The sequence below is a fragment of the Dermacentor silvarum genome, chromosome 1 (genome assembly GCF_013339745.2).
Source record: "Dermacentor silvarum isolate Dsil-2018 chromosome 1, BIME_Dsil_1.4, whole genome shotgun sequence".
NCBI classification, from domain to species: domain Eukaryota; kingdom Metazoa; phylum Arthropoda; class Arachnida; order Ixodida; family Ixodidae; genus Dermacentor; species Dermacentor silvarum.
This window is the reverse complement of record NC_051154.1, coordinates 150,780,956-150,801,045: the sequence shown is the minus strand read 5'-3', so window position 1 is coordinate 150,801,045 and position 20,090 is coordinate 150,780,956. Positions and strand designations below refer to the sequence as shown.

Sequence of the window (20,090 nt, the reverse complement as noted above, 5' to 3'; positions counted from 1 at the left end):
ACAGCTGTATTGGACTGTTCTTTTTTCTAAGAACAACTATGGGGGAGTACGCTAGTTGTGCAATAACGTAGCTATTTTGGCCATGTTTTGCAGTACATTTTTTCGGTAATCCAACTTGGAAGTATTAGAAAAATATTCGATTTGGTTTGTACTCCGATTCGTACTAAAACTTTAATATTCGAATTCGCTTCGCACCCAAAATTTTGCTATTCGCGCAGCACTGGTAGCTTTTTACAAGACTGTTATGATTCGGTTCGGTGAGCAGACTTATAGTGTCGGTCATAGATACCACTGAGAACAACAGAAAATGGAGACTGACACAGCATATATTCACACAAAAAGTTAACATACTACGAGCATTCGTTCTAAAAAGCATTCGTTGTTCCACGAAGCTGGCGGGGCTGTGTCGCTCGGATTGTTCAAGGTGAGACAGCAGGCAGGCTCTAGCTGACTCTAGTGCACCTGCTGAGAGAATGGAAGTCCCTTTGGGTGTTGACGCACAACCGGGTGCCTTTGACACCTGTTGGCCTCCTGAAAGTTTGTGCCTGACCAACACAGCTTCTCCGCTCCTCTTCTCGACTCTGTCAGCCCCTGCCGACTTGGCGTCTTTCAATTCTCTTCACTGCTACACATGTGTCACTCACTAGCTTGTGTTTCAATGTGCAACTGCTTGCACCGAGCACGCACATGATGTGCTCCCATGAATGGTGGAATGCAGTTAGATTCCTGGTGTTGACTCGGCATATGGTCTGTCCAGCACATCAGAGATGTTAAACCGCGTAAGTGACTCCTTGACATTCTTTTGAATTTATGTAGCACCAGGAGTCATTGCCAAGAAGGCCTGGTGGCAACTTGTCATGATCAAAGTGGCTTCAAATTTATTGGCAACAACCATACATAACACTCAAAGTCTTCGGGAGGTGCTCTCTCACCGCTGATTGTGTGGGCATGGCTTGCCGTTGACACAGTGCTACTACCATCTTGGTATCACCATAAACATGAGAGATTGGAGATTCAGATAGACGCAGTGCTGTATTTCTCCATGCAGGGATAAAACCAACGAAAACGAGTGCGAAAAGGGAAAACTAGTGCTGCAATTAGTTACTGCAGTCGCGTGGCACGCAGGGACCGCTCCTATTGGCTGATGCGAATTTTAATCACTGGTACGCTTGTTTTGCGCACATTTTGGCAGCAGCAAGCTGCACGCTTTGCGTGTTCCAAGGCCGACGTTTCAAGATGTGCCTGGATATCTCAAGTTTCTTTCGTTGTTGCGTCCTAAGTGCTGCCTGATGGTGATAAGGACATAATTTGTGCAATATAAGGGAATCTATTTACGTATCTTTGCGGCTGTGAAACTACTTCATATTGTGTGATCCAATGGGTGCAAAGGTAGAAAAGTGTAGAATTGCCATTGGGCGCCGAAGACGAGGGAAGGTGTGGTATGCTATAGGGCATGGGTTCTCAAAGTGGGTTTGCAGGCCCCTGCTCGGGGTTCCCGTGAGCCACTGATAAATTTTCCCCGGTTCCGCGCTCGCCAAGTGGCTAAGACGGCAAACACGAGGTGTGCTCGATCCAAAGAACCCCCATTACCTATGCCCAAGTGTCAAAAAGCACATCACAGTACGTAACAGCTACGCGCGAACTGCACAATAGATCCGCCAGAAACTTGTGGCCACCCAACCTCCGAAAAAAGGAAAGCGTGCCTAAGCTTTCGCACTTTAATCTCTGAGGCCGTAACTTAACACCATGCGCATTTCTGCCGTTTGTAGATAGGGTAGGTGCCGATAACGTGCGAGCTGACGTATACGTCGGAGGAATGAAACGAAAAATAAAAAAAATGCGTAGGAGCACCGCAAATGGCCGCAAATGCGTGACGCAAAAGAGCAAAAACGAAGCTAGCGTCCAACCATTGCCATGGTCCTCAGTGGCAATTGTACCCGATACGTGACTGACAGCAATGATGGAACGCTTCGTGCGTAATTGTGCCCTTAAAGCCTTTATTCTGGCGTTTATCGCCGTACGTGACACCGCGTTGGGGGCTAGCCGCGGTCATGATCGCGTCTAACGCAGCAGTTGCGGCAAACAATAGTTTCGTTTTGACTTGGTGCGCGCGTCGGCTGCGTGCCTTCACAACTACGTGGTCGCCATGCATTATCGCATCGATAGCGACCGCGGTTTCGTCCGCACTTATTGTAGCAAACGGTAGTTTCGTTTTGAACTGGTGCATGCCTCAGCCGCCTGCCAATTCAGAACCAGCAATTCAGATTTGCTGATTCATTCAGTAAATAAAAGCGTGTTGACGTAGTAAGCATTTGTTTATTCTTTTCTTGATACCCTTGTTAATTCAGGGGGGGGGGGGGGGGTTCCTTGGCACTTCACGGAGCTTAGCAGGGTTCCCTGGAACGAACATGCTTGAGAAGCCCTATGCTAAAACTCTGTAGTGTCTGGCACTACTGGCGCTGGGGATCGCGCCGCCGTTTGATTGCTTGTATCATCTGCTGCGTCGTGAAAAGCGGTCCACAACATTAGAAATTTTGCACATTGTAAGTTAATGGACTGGGGCCGGGACTTTTTGAAACATTCTTATCAGGCGGTATCGTATCACCGAGATTCTGCTGTATAATTGTCAAGGTTCTATTAGTGTTTCTGAAAGTTCTGTCACTTTGTTTGTTTGTTCCTTGAAAACTGTTTGAGGCTTGGCTAAAACAGTGCTTTAAATGTGAAGTTTACAGAATTGTGGTTAGTCTTTTTTTCTCTACTCTTTGGTCTTGCTTATGGATGGACACTCTTTTAGAGTGCACAAGCCATCTTTCATTTTTCTTTTACATTTGTGCAGGAAACACCAGTACGAGCGAAAGACTATGAATTTGCAGCTGTCTTACTATGTGAAAGAGAACTTCATGGCAGAGCACAAGAGCAACATCTACCGAATAGAGATGGACGTGGAAGCTGACCACATAGCGAACCTACGGAGCTCCTGTTTCCGGGAGAAGAACTACAGTCAGTTTTCTGCCTTTGTTTTTGAAGGGGCACTAACTAGAATACTATGCTAAGTTGGACTGGTAGATTGCACTTCTTGAACAACAAATGAGGGACCTTTACCAATACTTCCTACTGTGTAGCGATGGTCTATTGAACAGTGATATATACGAAATACATTGAAATCTTGATACAACGAACTTCAGGGGACCGCGGCAAATGGTTCATTATTCTGAAAGGTCGTTATAGTCAAAGCCCTAAATGTAGCCATTTTGCTTATCATCCCATCAGTTCTCAACGTATGAGCTATCCATGGAAATGTCACTCTTGGCTCTCGGCCCGTGCTGTTGCTATTTTCTATAGATTCCACCGCCACGCAACACCGTGTATAGAGTGGTGCGCGCAATAGAGACACAGACGCCAAGAAAACCACCTGCAAAGAATCTCTATGCCTATAAAGAGTAATGTTATTTTTTGTTTGTTTGTTGTTCACATTCTTTGCCATGGACACCACAACTGTCTCGCTCGAGGTGGACACCTGAACTATTCTGAAGTGCAAGTGTGTGTAAACGACACTGCCCAGAAAGTGCGACCGACTGTGCGAGCATAGAGGGTACATTGAGAAGAGGCGTGTGCAGAAAGAAGGGCGAAAAAAGCGAAGAGATGCTTCCGTTGCTAGGCAACATTTGTCTGGGCGGAGCATGCGCTTGCAAAACCTTATGCGTCATCGCCTCCACAATAGGAAAAAAAGCAAAAAAATTCCTCCCTGCGTTTTTTTTCTTCTCCGGCACGCCGTCTAAGGTTTTCCAATGTGCTACGGCATCCGCTTTCTGCGCCTTTTCTGCTAGTCTACTGTTCCGGCTGCCGTCAAGGATACACTGAAATATAAGAATCCCCAGATTTTGGAATATTAGTTGTTAGGCGTTGTTAACATGACACGTGAACAACGATCATTATTTTGAAGCATTAGGTATTTCGAAGTTTGTAGTGCTGAAATATTTTTACATTGAAGCTATAAGCAGTCAGCAGGGGATTTCTGAAAAGTTCGTTAATGTGATGTTTGTAGTAATGAGGTTTCACTGTAATAGCTTATATCAAATGCTTGTGAATTACTTGTGTTCAAAATTTTATGCACTGAGTCGGCTGAAGGCACTTCAAGTTTTCCAGTGCCAGAACAGTTTCAGGTTAGATGCACGCGTAGCTCCTATTCTACCACTGTGTGTCCTATTCTACCACTGTGTGTGCTGACTTCAGCACTCTTTTTGACTAATGTATTTCCTTGGGGGTGCCTTTCTGAAAACTTTGTGCATACCTCTTATGCTGTTGCTTTTATAAGCGCACATGGTTTTGTGCCTCATCTTGTCGCATGCCTCGAGTGTATCAAGCTGTAACATGTTTTCTGTCACCTCTGTGTAGCTTGAGACAGCCAGGGCACATTGACGGGCAGAAATAAATAGGCTCAGAAGTACTTTAAAACCTCGCCATTATTTACTGTTGAACGCATTAGGAGAAGCGCACTTTCAGGGGCACAGCGCAGCATTCGATATATCGAATGTGGCGGTGAGCAGGAGTTTGATATACGCGTAGTACAGTGCTATACTTTTGCATGGGATTTCTAAAGGGATGTTACAACTGTTCAATATCTCCTGGTGTGATATATCCAGGATTGACTGCACAATATAGCAAGGCTTTACGGTACTTCTGAGCTTATTTATTTCTGCCCATCAATTTACCCTGGCTGCCTCAAGCTGCGTAGAGGTATCAGAGAGCATGTTGCAGCTTGAAACGCTCAAGGCAAATGTGCTTCTCCTAACGCAATGCCATCACTTCTTGCATTATCGGAAATATTCATGCCAATGAAATGGCACTGTTTTGGCAGATGCTGTCAAACAAGGCATTGAATCTGAAGGGCAGTACATGCCATGGAGGAAAAATGAGCAAGGTGCGTGTCTGAAAACATGGATGGCTCGTGCAGCAAGGGTCTTATTTGCGCTCAATAATGGCGAATTTGCTTTAGTAAGCTTCATTGCAACACAGTTGTGTAAGGCTGTAAACCATACTGATAGCGGAAAGAACTACAGTCAAATCTCGTTAATTCCAACAGGCTTAATTTGAACTGCTGGTTTATTTGAACTGTCGCTGTGGTCCCGTCAAAGTTATGCGTATTTCAACAAGCGAAAATGCTCGGTAATTCGAACGTAAAAGCATTTGTGACGGTTAATTCGAACATACCGCGGACCGACAGTGCTCTCAGCAGTGCGCCAAATAACGCGGCGGCGCTTCTGACCAGCATTGCTCCGACACCGCCATAGAACAAAAGCTTAGGAGAGACCCCTTAATGCAGTGGCGGAGGCCTAGTCTGGCCAAGGAAACTGCCTATGCCGGCAAACGCTCGCTTCCCGATAACGACAGGCAACGAAACTTTAGGGAGCAGATTAAGCTGGCGCCGGCACCCACACCGGCAAACGCTCGTTTCCCGATAACGGCAGAAAACGAACTTCAGGGAGTGGGCTAATCTGCGTCGGCCAGCTGTACCGGCGGCGGACGCACACGGAGACAGTCGAAGGGGAAGGAGCTGCGAGGGAGCTGAGAGAGAGGGCGAGGAGAGCCACCGAGAGCCCACCGTTGCTGAAGCCAAATCCGCTTCCCTGCCACCCTTCTCCCTCACCTTCGACGGTCTCCGCGCGCGCCTGTCACCATCCGGCGCCATTCGCTCCCTGAAGTTTCGTTTGCTGCCGTTATCAGGAACCGAGCGTTGGCCGGCGTAAGTGGTTGCGCACCGCGATATTTCACGACTCGCACCGTTCGTGCATCGTGCTATGGTGCTCGAATACTTCAAAAATACGTCCTTTCTTTAGTTCAAACTTCTTTTAAGTCAAACAAATTTCTGGGCCCCTTGGAGTTCGAATTATCAAGATTCGACTGTAATCACTGTGCAGTGAACCCAACTACTTGTGGCTGTTCATAATCAGAAAGAGGATCACCACGCTGCTTCAAGAACCTAAAAAAGCTTCCCGATTAGTACATGCATTCCAACAGAAAGTGTGGATGGCACTCAATCTTTTCACTAAGTGGCTCCACGCGTGGGATGCCGAACTGGAGATGCCAGTACCGCCAGTTTGTCCTTGTGAGCAGCCAAAACGAATCTGACCCCAACCCCCACTTGGACAGGTTTTTACATTAGTTTCCATTTAATAAAACCACCTCACGCCACACCTGCACTTCGCGAAAAGACCATCGCGGCACCACCACTCTAGACTCGAATTGCGGGCCCGTCCGTAGTCCGTGCTGAACGGGCTTTATTCATTTTCACAGGGTTGCACATGAATGGAAATAGACTCTAATGTTCTGTAGGCTGGAAGCCATTTCAGAATCTGACAGTGTCTGCATGGTCAACTCATTGCCAACGTATGGCGACCGGTTGTTTAAATGGCGCATTGTGATGTACACGCAGCCGACTACGTTCATGTGTATTTCTCGGTACAAGTGCGCCTTAGGCGGCATGGCATGGTGCATATCCATGCGGGCTGTTCTGCTTCTGCGCTCTGTCCATTTCTACTTGGGCGATTGTCCGAGACATGTGGAATTCTCGGGTAAACTTTCAGATAGGCTTATTTTATGTTTAAAATTATCAGTACATCGAACAATTTCGCGATCCCGTTAGAATTTGATAAGTCCAGGATCGACTGTAGTTGAAATGGGATCAAAAATTGCTTTATTATAACCATACTTTATTAAAACCGCTGTCTGCCTTCACATCCCACATTGCCTGCTGGGGATGGTGGGAGTAGTGTGAAGTTACTAATGGGTGAGCTGAAGCCAATGCAGCACCACGAAAGCACACATACACGCTTATCGGCATTTAGCAAGTGTGCCAGTAGGGAGCTGCAAGCCTCCGATATGCAACACTTGTCACTGCGTACATGTGGATGCTTCTAAACATCATCAAGAGCAATTTCTTTGCGCTGGCATCCAACAACCAGTGTTTTATGAAATTAGAGGCTTGCAGCACTTAGCCAGCACACTTTCAAAATGCTGAAATGCTGAGTGATTGCCAAATATATAAGAGCAGGACTCAAAACAGTGAACCTTCTTACTGCACTCATGCAGTAGGAGTCTGGGGAGTTGGCAGCAGTAGTGTGTGGATGTAGAATGCTGACTTTGGCATGTTGCCAGGTGTCCAACAGCTCATGGGAGTTAGAACTGCCACATCGGATGAGTTGCTATCAGTGTCTCATGCTGCCAGATATTGGCTTAATCAGCACACAATGACCAGTAACTCATCATTCTGAACCAAAAAAAAAAAAAGTTAGTTACTATATCCATTTGTAGGATAGTTTTGCTTTGTTAAAAAACAAAAGTTTAATGCGTGGGTTTTATGAAAATTTCAAATGGAATTACGATTGCTTCATTAAAGTGATTAGTTTACTATAAACCCTTCACTATAACGTGGTTTTGCTGTACCCTGTTTGGTGCCTCGCAATAGCACTGATACAACACCTCGTGTGGGCTGTGGGAATGTTTAGAACAAGGCAAGATGCAAAGTGCACAGTCACCAGAGGTCCTGTACTGGCCAATTTACTGTAACAATAGGCATGGAAGCAGCCACAGTGCAACTATTGGCGATAGCTTACTTATTTACTGTAAGATTGATGTGAAAACTGCAAATATGCTGTTTACTAAGCAGTTTACTAGCCAGAAGCACTGAAGCATTATCTGCAGCGGTCACTTGTGTTAGGATGGGTACCTGTGCCACACAGGTGCAAAAAATTACATTCGATCATTAATGCCTTAAATTCCCTAATAAAATTTTTTTCGGCAGAGCTTCCCATGTGACGAAATTTAATCACATTTGACATGAATGTCTATGACAGCGTCTACTGAAGGGAGCAATTTTTTGGGTACTAGTTAAAAAATAAACATGTGTTTGCAAGTTTAATCTGCCTTCGTGAATAGTGATATCTAAAAATAACCATTCTACAATGGTGTTAGGTTTGGTTTGTTGCTGTCTTTTACAGCGTTGCAACTGACCATAGCAACTTTGGCCATTGCATGTCAAATCCAAAGCCCGGAAGCAAAATGTGGCTTCCACGTTGAAGCCGTTCCAACACTGACCTGACAAAGTTTGCCGAGTACAATTCCTGAGATGAGCATTGTAGTTGAGTTATGTATAAATTATTTTTTACATGATAAACGCATTTCAAATAGTTGCACTGCGCAAGCTATGGCTTCGAGAGTATGCATTTCTCAGTCGAATGAGTTCTGGCAAACGCATTAAGGGGGGACACGGCTCTTTGAGGCGAAAAAATCACGAAAAAAGCTATTTTTTGAAAACGACATTTTCAATATCTACAGCTTATAATCCTTTAATTCACCAAGTTTCCAATCTCGCGGAAGAGTATTTTGCCCGCAATATCAATTTATAACATCTCTATGAGCTGAATTCCGCGCAAAAACAGCCCTTTTTATTGCGGCGCGTAGCTCTGTTTCTACACGCGCGATCGCGGCCATCTTGGTCTCGTTGGCAAGAGGAGCCTTTTTTCTTCAATTTCCCGCGAAAAGTGACTCCGCCGGCTCGGCGGTGACGTTGAAATCCGGGGATAAAAAAAAGTCCGAACGCACGATCCCATTCGTCGACTAGCGCACGTGATCAGAAACGCGCGCTGTGGTTGGCTGCGCGATGTTCCCGTCGTCTGCTTCCCTCCGCAGGCGACGCGGCGGCGCGTCTCGTTGTTCTCAGTTGCAGGTTTGTGACAAGTGCGCAACGATGTCCAATCCACCGGGGAAGTTCGCCACGAGGCACAAGTTCGGCAAAAAGAAGAAGCGATCAGCTTATAACTTTCAAAAGCGTTCCATTCTCTTGGAAAACATCGAGAATAGTCCGCCGCCAGCCGCAAGTGATGCCGAAGCCGCGGACAGTACCGAAGTAGGCCTAGCCAGCTCACCAACGAGTGAAAGTGTTCCGGACAGCGGTCGAGTTCGGCGTGACACTGTAGTGTTGCAGCGTGCGGATTTGCTGCAGAGGGAGGTGATTGCGCAAGAAAAACTTGAAGTTCTTGCTTCAAAGCCAGCAACGAAGCGGAAGTTGGATTTCCTCACGCGCGCTGACGACGTTGCGGCCGCACCAGTCGACACCGAGGCGTGCTTCGCTATCGTCAGTTTGGACGCCGTGAATGCACTGATGTGTTTTGTGAAGTGCAAGGCGTGCGGCGGTAGCGTGACTGTAAGTAAAAGCGAACGAGAATATGGCCTCGCGATAAAGATCGTTATCACGTGCGTGTGCTGCGGTGATATCGCGTGGTCGTGGAGCTCGCCCCGCGTGAACGGCAACCAGAAGAACAACCCGTTCATTGTGAACGTTCTTGCCGCGCGCGCGATGCAAGCCACCGGGAATCGGCAAACGGCGCTAAACGATGTTTTTGCAACAATGAACATCTCCCACCGCGGTCTTCACAACAAAACGTGGCAGAGGTACGTGAAGAAGAAGTTGGCGCCCGCGGCGGCACTTGCTGCCGAGAAGCAGACGGCACTGTGCGCGCAGTCGGTTCGAGAACTGTATAACGAGTTAGAACTTGGAAATCCCGGAAATATTGCCGTGTCGTACGACGGTTCCTGGATGACGCGCGGCCACTCATCCCACATTGGCGTAGGCGCCGTCATAGAGCTGTTTACGGGGTTAGTCATCGACTATGTGGTGCTCAGCAACTTCTGCGCAGGTTGCGAGTGCGGACCAAAGGATGACGACCCGAATTATAAAGCTTGGAAGGAGAGCCACGCCTGCCAGAAAAACACCTCCAAGAAGGCCGGCGAAATGGAGGTTGAAGCTGCCCTTATCCTTTTCCAGAGGTCACTGCAACGGCATAAACTGAGGTACACCACCCTACTTTCAGATGGTGACAGCCGCGCTTTTCTTGCACTGCAGGACGCCAGAGTGTATGGGTACATTCCAGTGGAAAAGGAAGACTGTACCAACCATGTGCAGAAACGGATGGGCACAAGCTTGCGAAATCTCATCACAAAGCACAAGGGACCTGGATTGGAGACCCTTGGTGGCAAAGGCAAATTGACTGCCGACCTAGTCACAAAGCTAACTCAATACTATGGCTGGGCCCTGAAGACTCACAAAGGTGATGTGCAGGGAATGAAAAAGGCAGTGATGGCCACTTACCACCACACAACATCAAATGATATGGTGTCAGACCACAGCTTTTGTCCACCAGGACCGAGCTCATGGTGCCGGCAAAATGCAGCGACTGCTAAGGGTGAGGCAGTCCCTAAGCACCGCTACAATTTGCCTCCATATGTCTGCAAAGCCCTGTTGCCCATTTATGAGCGTCTGTCTGATGAAAGGCTCCTTCAGCGGTGCCAACGGGGCAGTACTCAAAACAGCAACGAGTCTCACTCCCTCATATGGGCACTGGCTCCAAAGGAACAACATGCTTCACTATTCACAGTGCAAGCCGCAGTGGCTGAGGCAGTTATGAGATTCAACGCTGGCTGCGAGAGGACCTCTGCAGCAATACTGCAAGAGCTGCGCCTCACCCCTGGAATACCAAACGCGAAACGCATGATGGAAAAAGACCGCCGCCGAGCAGTGGCATCTGCAAACAAGCGCAAGACCACTACGGACATGCATAATTCTTTCAAAAAACGCCATTTGGGTGGCCGTAGTCAGAGTGACTACATTCCTGGTGGCTTTTAGCCACTTTCACTGCAAAATACTGCAAAATGTTTTCTGCACTTTTGATTAAAAGTGAATTTATTTCTTTTTTCTCGTTTTCTCAAAACACCGATTTCCGACTTCTTGCTGATTTTCAGCAGCGATATCTCTGCCTTCAAGGCACATAGAGCCATAATTTTTGTTGTAGCTCGTAGCTGAGCGTGCAAAGCACACAACTCTAGGAACAGATTTTAATATTTATGCATTAAAAATTTTCAGTTCTGCTTTACATCAGGCAGTAGGGTGCCCACATTTGGAACAGTAAAGATTCAATTGCTATAGAATTGCTAATATTTGTTATATCAAAAAAATATTCCTACAATTGTGTTCCTTATGTTTTCTAGTACCTAGCCATGTGCCAACATAAAGTTTTTGTAGTGTAGTTATTTTTCTATTGTTTATGAAACTGATGAACAATTAATTTCAGTTATCTTCAAAACTAGATGGTCCATCATAAAAAGAATTACATATTTGAAATCAGCACAAAAATCTTAATAAGACTGGGAAGTTTCATTATTATTGATGAAAAGCATGATGAACATTATTTTAATAGCAGTGTCCCCCCTTAAATAGCGAATGACATTAAGGCAAATGGCATTAGGTTTGTCCGTTTCCCATCAAGCAAATGGCATTAAAATTCAAGGTATTAGCAAGTTCAAGCAGTGAACAAGTGCAAGGGCAAGTCCAGCTGCATTGCCTAGTTGCATTGTTCGTTTGTTTCACTTGCATAATGTTCCCTTAATTTTCTTCTGGAACCAATTTTTGACAAAAGTGTCAAATTTTGGCAATACTATAAAATTTGTGTTACAGGGTGTCCGAGCTATCATGCACAGAATAAAAAAAAATATTACAGTCAATGACCGATTTTTCAGACATACCCAATAATTAGGACGCATTCACGGCACTGCCACGTACCCCATACAGCCAATGTATATGGATGTCTGAAATTTCAGACGCTGAAGCCCTTTGCCGTCCAATTTTCTGGACATTTTGCCGTGACCGCAGGTCCGAATTGGTATTAATCGAAGTGACCACCACTGCCATTTTGATTATCTCACAGCCTTTCACCAACGCTATTGCATGCCGATCCGCTGGCAACACTAGGCCTAGCTGCTTCGATGTTCGCTACCAAGCTTCCTGCTGTTCGGCACCATCTTTTTCATTGAAAGGTTTTGCCGCTGTCAGCAATGGCGCCGACTTCGCCTTTGTCATCCTTGCTGATGGCTTCGAAGCGTGGAAAGCACAGCAAGGGTCAAATGTTGCATAATGCCGGTTTGGAAAAGTCAACTTCGCCGCGATACAGCTGTGTTACACGGTCAAGGAGGTGCAAATTATTGCAGCGAAGCATACTAAGAGTGGAAAAGAGCCATTGTCATGGCACACAGTATGTATTCCTTAATTATAGATGTATTGCAAGATTTGGGAGTTGTGGTCTCGGGAGTCTGGCATCACACTAAGGGTGGAGCTCTAGCCTACGCCACCGGTAAGTCTCGGAAAGGGTAGCTGGCCTACGCTACCGGGGCATTCTATGGAGGCTAAGCAGGGCCCGCCGTCGTCACAACTTTCACGACGAGAGTTGCTTCTTTGCTGATGAGTAAGAGGTTGGAGGAATACAATGAGATTTATTCACTTCGGTAGGGCTAACTTAATTACAGGAAATGTCATACTTGTACTGACAGGAGCACGGAGTGGAGCACATATTAACTCGTAGCTACATCGTGCTACATGATTATGGAGGAGCATGCTAAATCATTCTGGGAGAGCACACACCACACTCGAAGGATGTCTCCTAAATTCACACACAAAGGATGTCTTCCTTAAATTCACTTGCTTAAGAAATGGGTCATCATCGGCCAATTGAAATGGCCAAACCGTTCAAACCGTTCACAGTATCCTGCCCACGATGTCGCACCACCTCTGACGTTACGCCTTTGCTCTCCTATGTGACGCAATAATGAGGTAATCGGGAGACAACAGTCCACGCCGTTCTCACGGTATGACGTTGGCTTCCTTGCAGCAATCAGCTGAGCCAGGCCCTGATGGTCATTATCCCGTTAACAGAATGGGACAGTTGCAGACACCTCTAACGGACGTTGACCTCACTGGTTGAATCATCGGCAGTCCCATGACCCTTGCGTTTCATCTTTGACTAATAGGCCAAACGTAACAGCGTGCACCCGCTGTCTCCTGTCACAGTACGAGCACCGATATGCCTAATAAGTGTACTGGCAGGCCTTCAGAGCTATTTCGGAAGTGCTTGTGGCAATTGGAGCCCTTGTGAACAGTAAAATGAACGTATTCATATTTTCGGACATTCTCGAGGTCCCTAGAGAGTTTGAAAAATTGGACATTGACTGTATTCTACTTCAATAACATCAAGTGCATGTTGTTTATTGTTTTGTTGAGAAACCAACTGTAATTTTTAGGCGGTGACATTGAATTAGTAAATAAAAACAGTTAGCTAAATTTTAGTTGTTCTAATTCTCAAGATGTGAATTAGAATTAGGGTCTTGTAGAGAATTGTAAGAGACGTGAAAAAGCGTTCCCAGTAAGGTACACATTGCGTGCTTGCTTTTTCCATATAATGAGCACCTTTGTTACGCAAAATGTGTTCGTCATATCAGAAATTTGTTATAAATGGCTCAAAAGCTACCACCAGTGAACAGAACAAGGCACAGAAGAGTGGCTTCACTCCCAAAAATAATGCGCTCTGCTTATATTGGCTGAAATCAGTGATTGAGGCCTGTTTCAATGGTGTCAACCTGATAGTCGCACACTCCAAGTTTTACAAGCTGTGGACATAGTCATAGGCCAAGCCCCTTCCATATTCAAGATGCTTGAGCAAGGCTATGAAACTTATGACAGTCACCCTCGTACTCAGAAATGCGTCTTAAGCATGGGCATGAAGCCCATGCTTGACTTGATGTAAATAATGCCTGGCGTAAACGTGCCCAAGATGCTTGTTACATTTTCTTCGGCGCATTAACGACAGGTGTCATTTATCAAGTCAAGCGTGGGCTTCAAGTTAAGATACATTCCTGAAGACGGGCGTCAATGTCGGCATAACTCGAGGGTACAATCGGAAGCTCACAGGTTTCTTGGTCATCCTCGTCACTGGAGGCCTCCATGTCTAGAAGTTTTCTCAGGACCAAACTGGAAGACACCATTACAGTAGGACATATTACAATATCTAGATCTCGTTATACCTTTGAAACCTCGGACAGGGGATTGAAATGAAAAAAGTTCTTCAGAGATGGCCTATAAGACGTCTACATCATCGTCAGCAGTAACAGCCACACTAAGTCTGCCCGCAGTCAGCAAGAGTTTCCTTGTGTCCACAAGGCTGATGACATCCCACATTTTGTCTTTGTAGATATCAACTGAGCAGAATTAAATAGAAGCATTCCGAAAGCAGTTTTATATTCGTGCAGGCTTGACCTCCTTCCACGATGCCTTCTGCATTTTCGTTCCATCTGGAAGTGAGATCCTGGGGACATGCCCTTGATTGGCAGCTTTGCATATTCATTGAGGTTGTAGACTTCAAGAATCTGTATTTGTTGCATGTTGCCATTCTCAGTACCACTGGTGAGCAGTTGAAGAATTGCATATTTAGCGCCAGTGTGAGTCACTTTTCGCTTAATTGATGTTACGGCTCTTTCGAACATTGCGATCTGTGCAAGAATTAAAAAAAAGAAAACTACACGCACTCCACTGCTGGCCTTAAACTGAGTTCATAACGTCTGCGAAGAAAAAAATAGTTTCATGCTGTTTGGGAACATCCGCAGTCCGCGAGCTAACGTGAGCTGCCGTGATTGGCTGCATTTGTGTGACATGCACTGTGGAGGCACCATGCAGCTGTCAATCCCAGACATGCAGCTGTAAGCCTGGGATTAAAGAAAAATACTGGAATTTTAATCCACAACAGTTTTGCTGAAAAAAAAATATATATATATATACTATGTATATATGTATTTATCACTTGAGGTGCATTCAAAATGTGCAGCTTTAAGTGAAAGATAATACATGGTAATCATTTTTAAGTTTCCCAGAATTTTTATAAATCGCCTTTGGGAGATAGCATAATTCTTGTCCTTAGCTGCATTATTTGAAGAGGTGGACATTACTAGCATGAGAAATCGAAACACATTCAACTAATTAACCAAATTCCCTAATTATTTAATTACTTTACCGCACATATTGCAATTTACAAATTGTAGCTGGTGAGTTTGCAACATGTATCCACTTGAAATGAATCTCTAGGATGACACCAGTTTCAAGATATTATTTTCCAAAGTGTGGGACGAAATACATGGGCGTTCCAGTTACTTTTGTGCTTCAATGCAGAATAACATTTTGTTAAAAAAGTGAGTGGAACAACAGTGCATTTTTAAGGCGAGTTTGATGGCACATATCTCCAAACTGGTGTTATTCAGGAAATCCATTCCAAGTGGATATGCCTTGCTAACTCACTGGCTACAATTTGTAAATTGCAATATGTACCATAAAGTAATTATTGAAGTTTAATTTTTTTAATTAGTTGAATATGTGTCAATTTCCCGTGAAAGTAATTTCTGCCTTTGAATAATCCAGCTCAAAGACTAGAATTATGTTACCCGCAGAAGGCGATTTCGAAAAATTCCTGGAAGCTTGAAAATGATCATCCTGTATGTTCTAAGTGTATTTGTTCATAAATCTTTTTGTGCACCCTGCTGCAAAAATTAGATTGCAGAATCTATAAGGGGTCTGTTTAATATGTACATCCTATTGCTACATGGTAAAGGCCACCTGGCCACTGTAAAGTGCAGTTGATTGGCCTCATCTTGCAATAGAGTGCACTGACGCTCATTGTGTAGATGCACGTCTTGATCATTTGCGAGGGTCAGACAGAGCGGCACTCCGTTAGAAAAGCTTTGTTCCAGGTATATTGATGCTTCGAGCATTTTGGAGCACTAATCTGCCAGTTTAGCTTGGCTCATTTTTCGCCTTTAATGTGCTTTTAATTTGTGCCTGTTTGCAACCTAGGGCGCGATCTTGTACGCATTCCAAAATGGAACGGAGGCAGTCCGTTCCATCGAGCCGCACACGATTGGTCAATTTGATCGTCATGGTTCAAATTGACCAATCGTCTGCGGCTCACGGTTCAAATTGACCAATCGTGTGCGGCTCGATGGAACGGACCGCCTCCGTTCCATTTTGGAACGCGTACAAGATCGCGCCCCTAGTCGCTTCATTCGCTCAGTGGGACAAGCATTTCACATTTATTCTTGAAAATAACTAGCACATGCAGGAACACTTTGTCACTGAAAATACCTCAGGAGAGCCTGAAGGTCCTTGCCTGTCCTTCAAATTTTTTTCAAAATCTGTGTGTACTCTCATTTATAGTCAAATGCCTTTATAACAAAGTGCTTGGGGCCTCCGAATTTGTTCGTTACACAGGTCACTTCCTTGTAAAGTTCTTGAACTGCATCGCTCACAATAGAACCAGGACACAATTATCCCTTCATTATACAAGTCATTTCGTTGTAGAGGTGTAGACTGTACTTAATGCTGTGGAATGACCTGGATTTATAGGTTCTAGTGCGAAGACGACAGTGTTGGAATGGAAAGCTTTCTGACATCTTGCTTTTGGCCCCTGCTTGCAGAAGAGAGCCTGCTTTGGCGAGCCAAGAGCCTACGGGACGCCAGCTTGGAAGAGCGGGCTCTGGACTACCAGATGCCATCGTGTGACCGGCTGGCCCAATTGTCACGCATGCGTGTCTGACCCTGCTGCAGTGGGTGCACTCCCAAGCCAGGTCCTCCCTGTGTCGGCCCCCGAGAATACACAGAAGCAGTTGCCACTATTCTGTTATGTCCCCTTGCATCTTCTCCAGCTGTTCCTTTTCCTCCTAAGCGCTTGTTCGTGTACATACAGAGATTGCATTGTCTTTTGTTTCTGTTTCATTGCCTTTTTATCCCTGCTGGATGTGCGGCAAGGGTGCATGGCGTTTGAGGGGACTGCTGGCTGTACATTACTATACATAAATCGTGACATTGATTATGGTAAGAGTATTGCAAGATAACTTTTGTGCATATTTTAAGTTTGGGATTGCCTGCATCTTTCTGTGATTCTCTTGCCGTCAGCTGGCACACAGTGCAAAGGGCAATCGGTCTCTGTAGCTGAGAGCCTTGTGTAAGTCTTCTGTCCAAGTGCATACTTCGTTCATTGCACCGAGAGCACTGTGCAGGCTTGTGTACATTGACAAGTGCGTCAAGGTTTTTATCCTGTAACCTATTTGGTGATGGTTTTCAAGTGTGGCACAGTTGATCGGGTGTCGATTGTTGCTAATTTTATATTGTGCACAATTGGTGTGTGCATTGAGTGATCTGTACTACACTTGTTAATAAGGCATTTGGCTTTGGTTGCAAGGGCACACACTATCAGTTAGTATTTGACCTAGTATGAGAACATGAGATTGTTTGAGCAGGACATTCAATAGATCTCGTGTTCCATCATGGACTGTGCAGCTGCCATAACGTGCAGGCATGAAAATAGTGTGTTGCTGCAATTTTGCAGTTCTTGATGCGTATCATTTTGGCCATTTCTTCCTTTCTCCCTTCTCTCACGTGGAGAATTTTCTCGCTTACTTGAGCATTTAAGTATATTCTTCTTTTAAAAAGAAATTGAAGGGGAAAACTGGTAAAAAACAGTTGTTCTAGTGTTTTCAATGTGTTGGTTTTAGATGTGATGTAGCAGTTGCTCTCACCATTATTTCAGACATGTTTGGTGCCACTGTAGATGTGCACTGCACCACTTGCAGTGTTTTTTTAGTGTGTGCAACATAGCCAAGTGCAGTGCTGGGGTGTCGCTTGGAAGTGCTCAACGACACAAGGCGTGACTGCTTCAACTACACCCTGTGCTGGCTTGACCGTATGTGGAAAACAGTGGTGTGTGTGCGCGGTGTTGGGGAAGGGCACCAGTGAGGATCAGGAGGGTGCAACTTTGCATCTCATGATAACGATGAGCAGATACGGCATTGTCAGTGAGTGGAATTGCCTGCCTGCAGTGTCCCTCAACATTGACGTGGTATTATCTGGAGACTGTGCTGTCTCAATCTTTTTATGTGCAGTTGGAGTGTTCAGTCTGCTTGTGGATGCAATTGCGTGCAGCCTTTTGTACTGCATTGTCGGAAGACATAGCTTCTTATCCTGCTAAGAAGGCGCACTGTTTATGAAGTGCGCTGTTGTTGAGCTTGTGAAGAATGCATTGCGTGTAAATAGAGTAATTTTTGGAGTCGGCCACGAAATAAGTTTACGGCTGCAAAGACTCCAAAAGAGCCAATTGCCTTTGGTTGGTTGCTCTTTGTTCCGCCTTTTCCCTTTCCCATTTCTGCTCCCTTTATTCATCAGGGAGTGGGGGCAAGTGGTCAGCACCGCACACTTTGTCATGCGTTGAGTAGATATTATTGACTAGCGTTTTTTTTCTTTTTCGGCGGTTGATGTTCAGCATAAGCCCTGCTTTTCGTGGATAAAAGAAGGTAGATTGAGAGAAGTTAGGCATGCGAGCACATTTTTGATCAATAAACATATGATGAAGGTTTACTTTTTGTTTGTATGTCTTCTTGGTGAACTAGATGCAGGCCAATATGGCATCTATCTGTCCCATTTAAGCGGTCGCATGCTGCTACAAGTTTGCGATTCATCCCGACTTCTGATTACTGCATCAAAATAGGACTTCTGAAACCAAAAGGAGCCGCATGCAGCGTCAGGTAGCATGGTGCGAGGTATCGCATAAAGCCTGGATGGCTTGGCGAGTCTTCTGCGGGTTGTAGGAATATGGAGGTGGCAACGGAGATACCCCGTGCACCGCGGTTGTTGCACGCCTGCCGACAACCGCGGTCCGGATCAAACTCGAGAATAAAATGACCGTCCATAGCCTGCACTTTAGGAAAGCATTTGCTACATTCAAAACCTAAAAAAGTACTTTGAGCAGGCCAGCTATTTGTAAACATCACGAAGGTATTCCTACTTCACGGCTGGGGTACGAGCGGCTGCAGCGTCTGCAGTAATATTGTGTCGGAAAATGGAGCAAGCGGCGGCGGCATGGGCGACGGACACTTCCTGCCGCGCTGTTTGCTGGGCACCAATGAGAAAACCTGACGAAGTCAAGCCCGCATAAAACCCGATGCATGTCTAGTAGCGCGGAACTTGTTGCGGGAATTTTTTCAGGCTTGGGGAAAATACTTTTATGCAGAAACAGAAATATGAATTGGAAATTTGTCAAGATGGCTTACAATTTTCTGAGTGACAGTTTTGCTCTGATTATCTTGAGAAGTTGATAACTGTTATTAGGAAAAAAAAAAAGACGGACTTTTACAGTTCGGCAAAGGTAGGGTGGCTAGCAAAGGTTACGTGGGACACCCTACGTATAGACGTACAGTCTTAAAGTTAAAAACGGTAACTTGAATAAAAATTGCTAGCTACGCAAAATCTGTTTGCACATGTGGTTTATGCGCTCTTGTGGACAATTTTTGAGACAGGGTAGTCGCCAAACACAATTAACAAAAACATTGATTTTCTTGCTATCGCAGTTGTGGTATGTTTATTTTATTTGAAGGCAACTTCACTGATTCTTCTGGAGCGCTTCTGTTCCGAGATATTCATCATCAAATTTCACACCCAATCGGCTAATTTCTGCCATTCAGAGGCATGGATCTTGACACAATGTCAAGCCCACATTCTGACATAGTTTACTGCGCGTTGCATATGGCTTGCAAGCTGAACGAAGCTGACAACAGCTGCGATCTCGCTATCGGCTGGCGAAAACAAGTAACGGCCGACTTTTGCTTTTACATCACATTGGCGTTCCCTCGCGGCTGTACGCGTCGAAATGACGGGGTAAATATACAGTAGAATCGACTGATCTGATAACATTGTTCCCTTGATGAGGCGTAGGCTGGTTCGCCACTTCTTGCACAGCTGGCGACACTCCTAGGTACTGCGCTTCGGCGATTAGGCAGATGAGATCGCTTGCCGCTCGCCACCATCACTTTCGGTCAATGTTTACTGCGCAAGCTCGTCACATTTCAATCCGCGCAAACTACTCGCATGAATACTATCTCCACTCTATGACATGTTCACATTATTAGCAAACAAATTATAGCGGATATCTAAGCACCTAGGCGATTTCTAGAATTAGCGCGTGCATACCATGGCACAAAATTAAAATGATATTGTTAACGCCGCAGGGAACGGCAATTGCAAACGGGGCTACAAAACGCAAAAAAAAAAAAAAAAAAAAAAAAAAAAAAAAAAACACTTGGAACTGCACCTTGTTTGGCAGCTATATTATGCTCATTTCTCTGTGCCGAAATGATTCGCATTGCTCGATTGTTAGAGGGCGTAAGTTTACGCG

At 45.3% G+C, this 20,090-nt stretch overlaps 1 protein-coding gene across 2 annotated transcripts in view; it reads left to right on the top strand.

Moving 5' to 3' along the window:
* LOC119436235 (dnaJ homolog subfamily B member 14-like) overlaps positions 1 to 18,277 on the top strand; it is a 65,251-nt gene extending 46,974 nt beyond the window's left edge. Inside the window, exons 7-9 of one of the 2 annotated variants that reach the window (XM_049656472.1) lie at positions 2,837 to 3,000; positions 4,859 to 4,921; positions 16,342 to 18,277. In XM_049656472.1, coding sequence (XP_049512429.1) covers positions 2,837 to 3,000; positions 4,859 to 4,921; positions 16,342 to 16,460 — 346 coding nt within the window. In that variant the 3' untranslated portion in view covers positions 16,461 to 18,277. The remainder of the gene's footprint in view (positions 1 to 2,836; positions 3,001 to 4,858; positions 4,922 to 16,341) is intronic. The other variant, XM_037703028.2, reaches the window with a different exon arrangement.
* Positions 18,278 to 20,090: the final 1,813 nt, after the last annotated feature.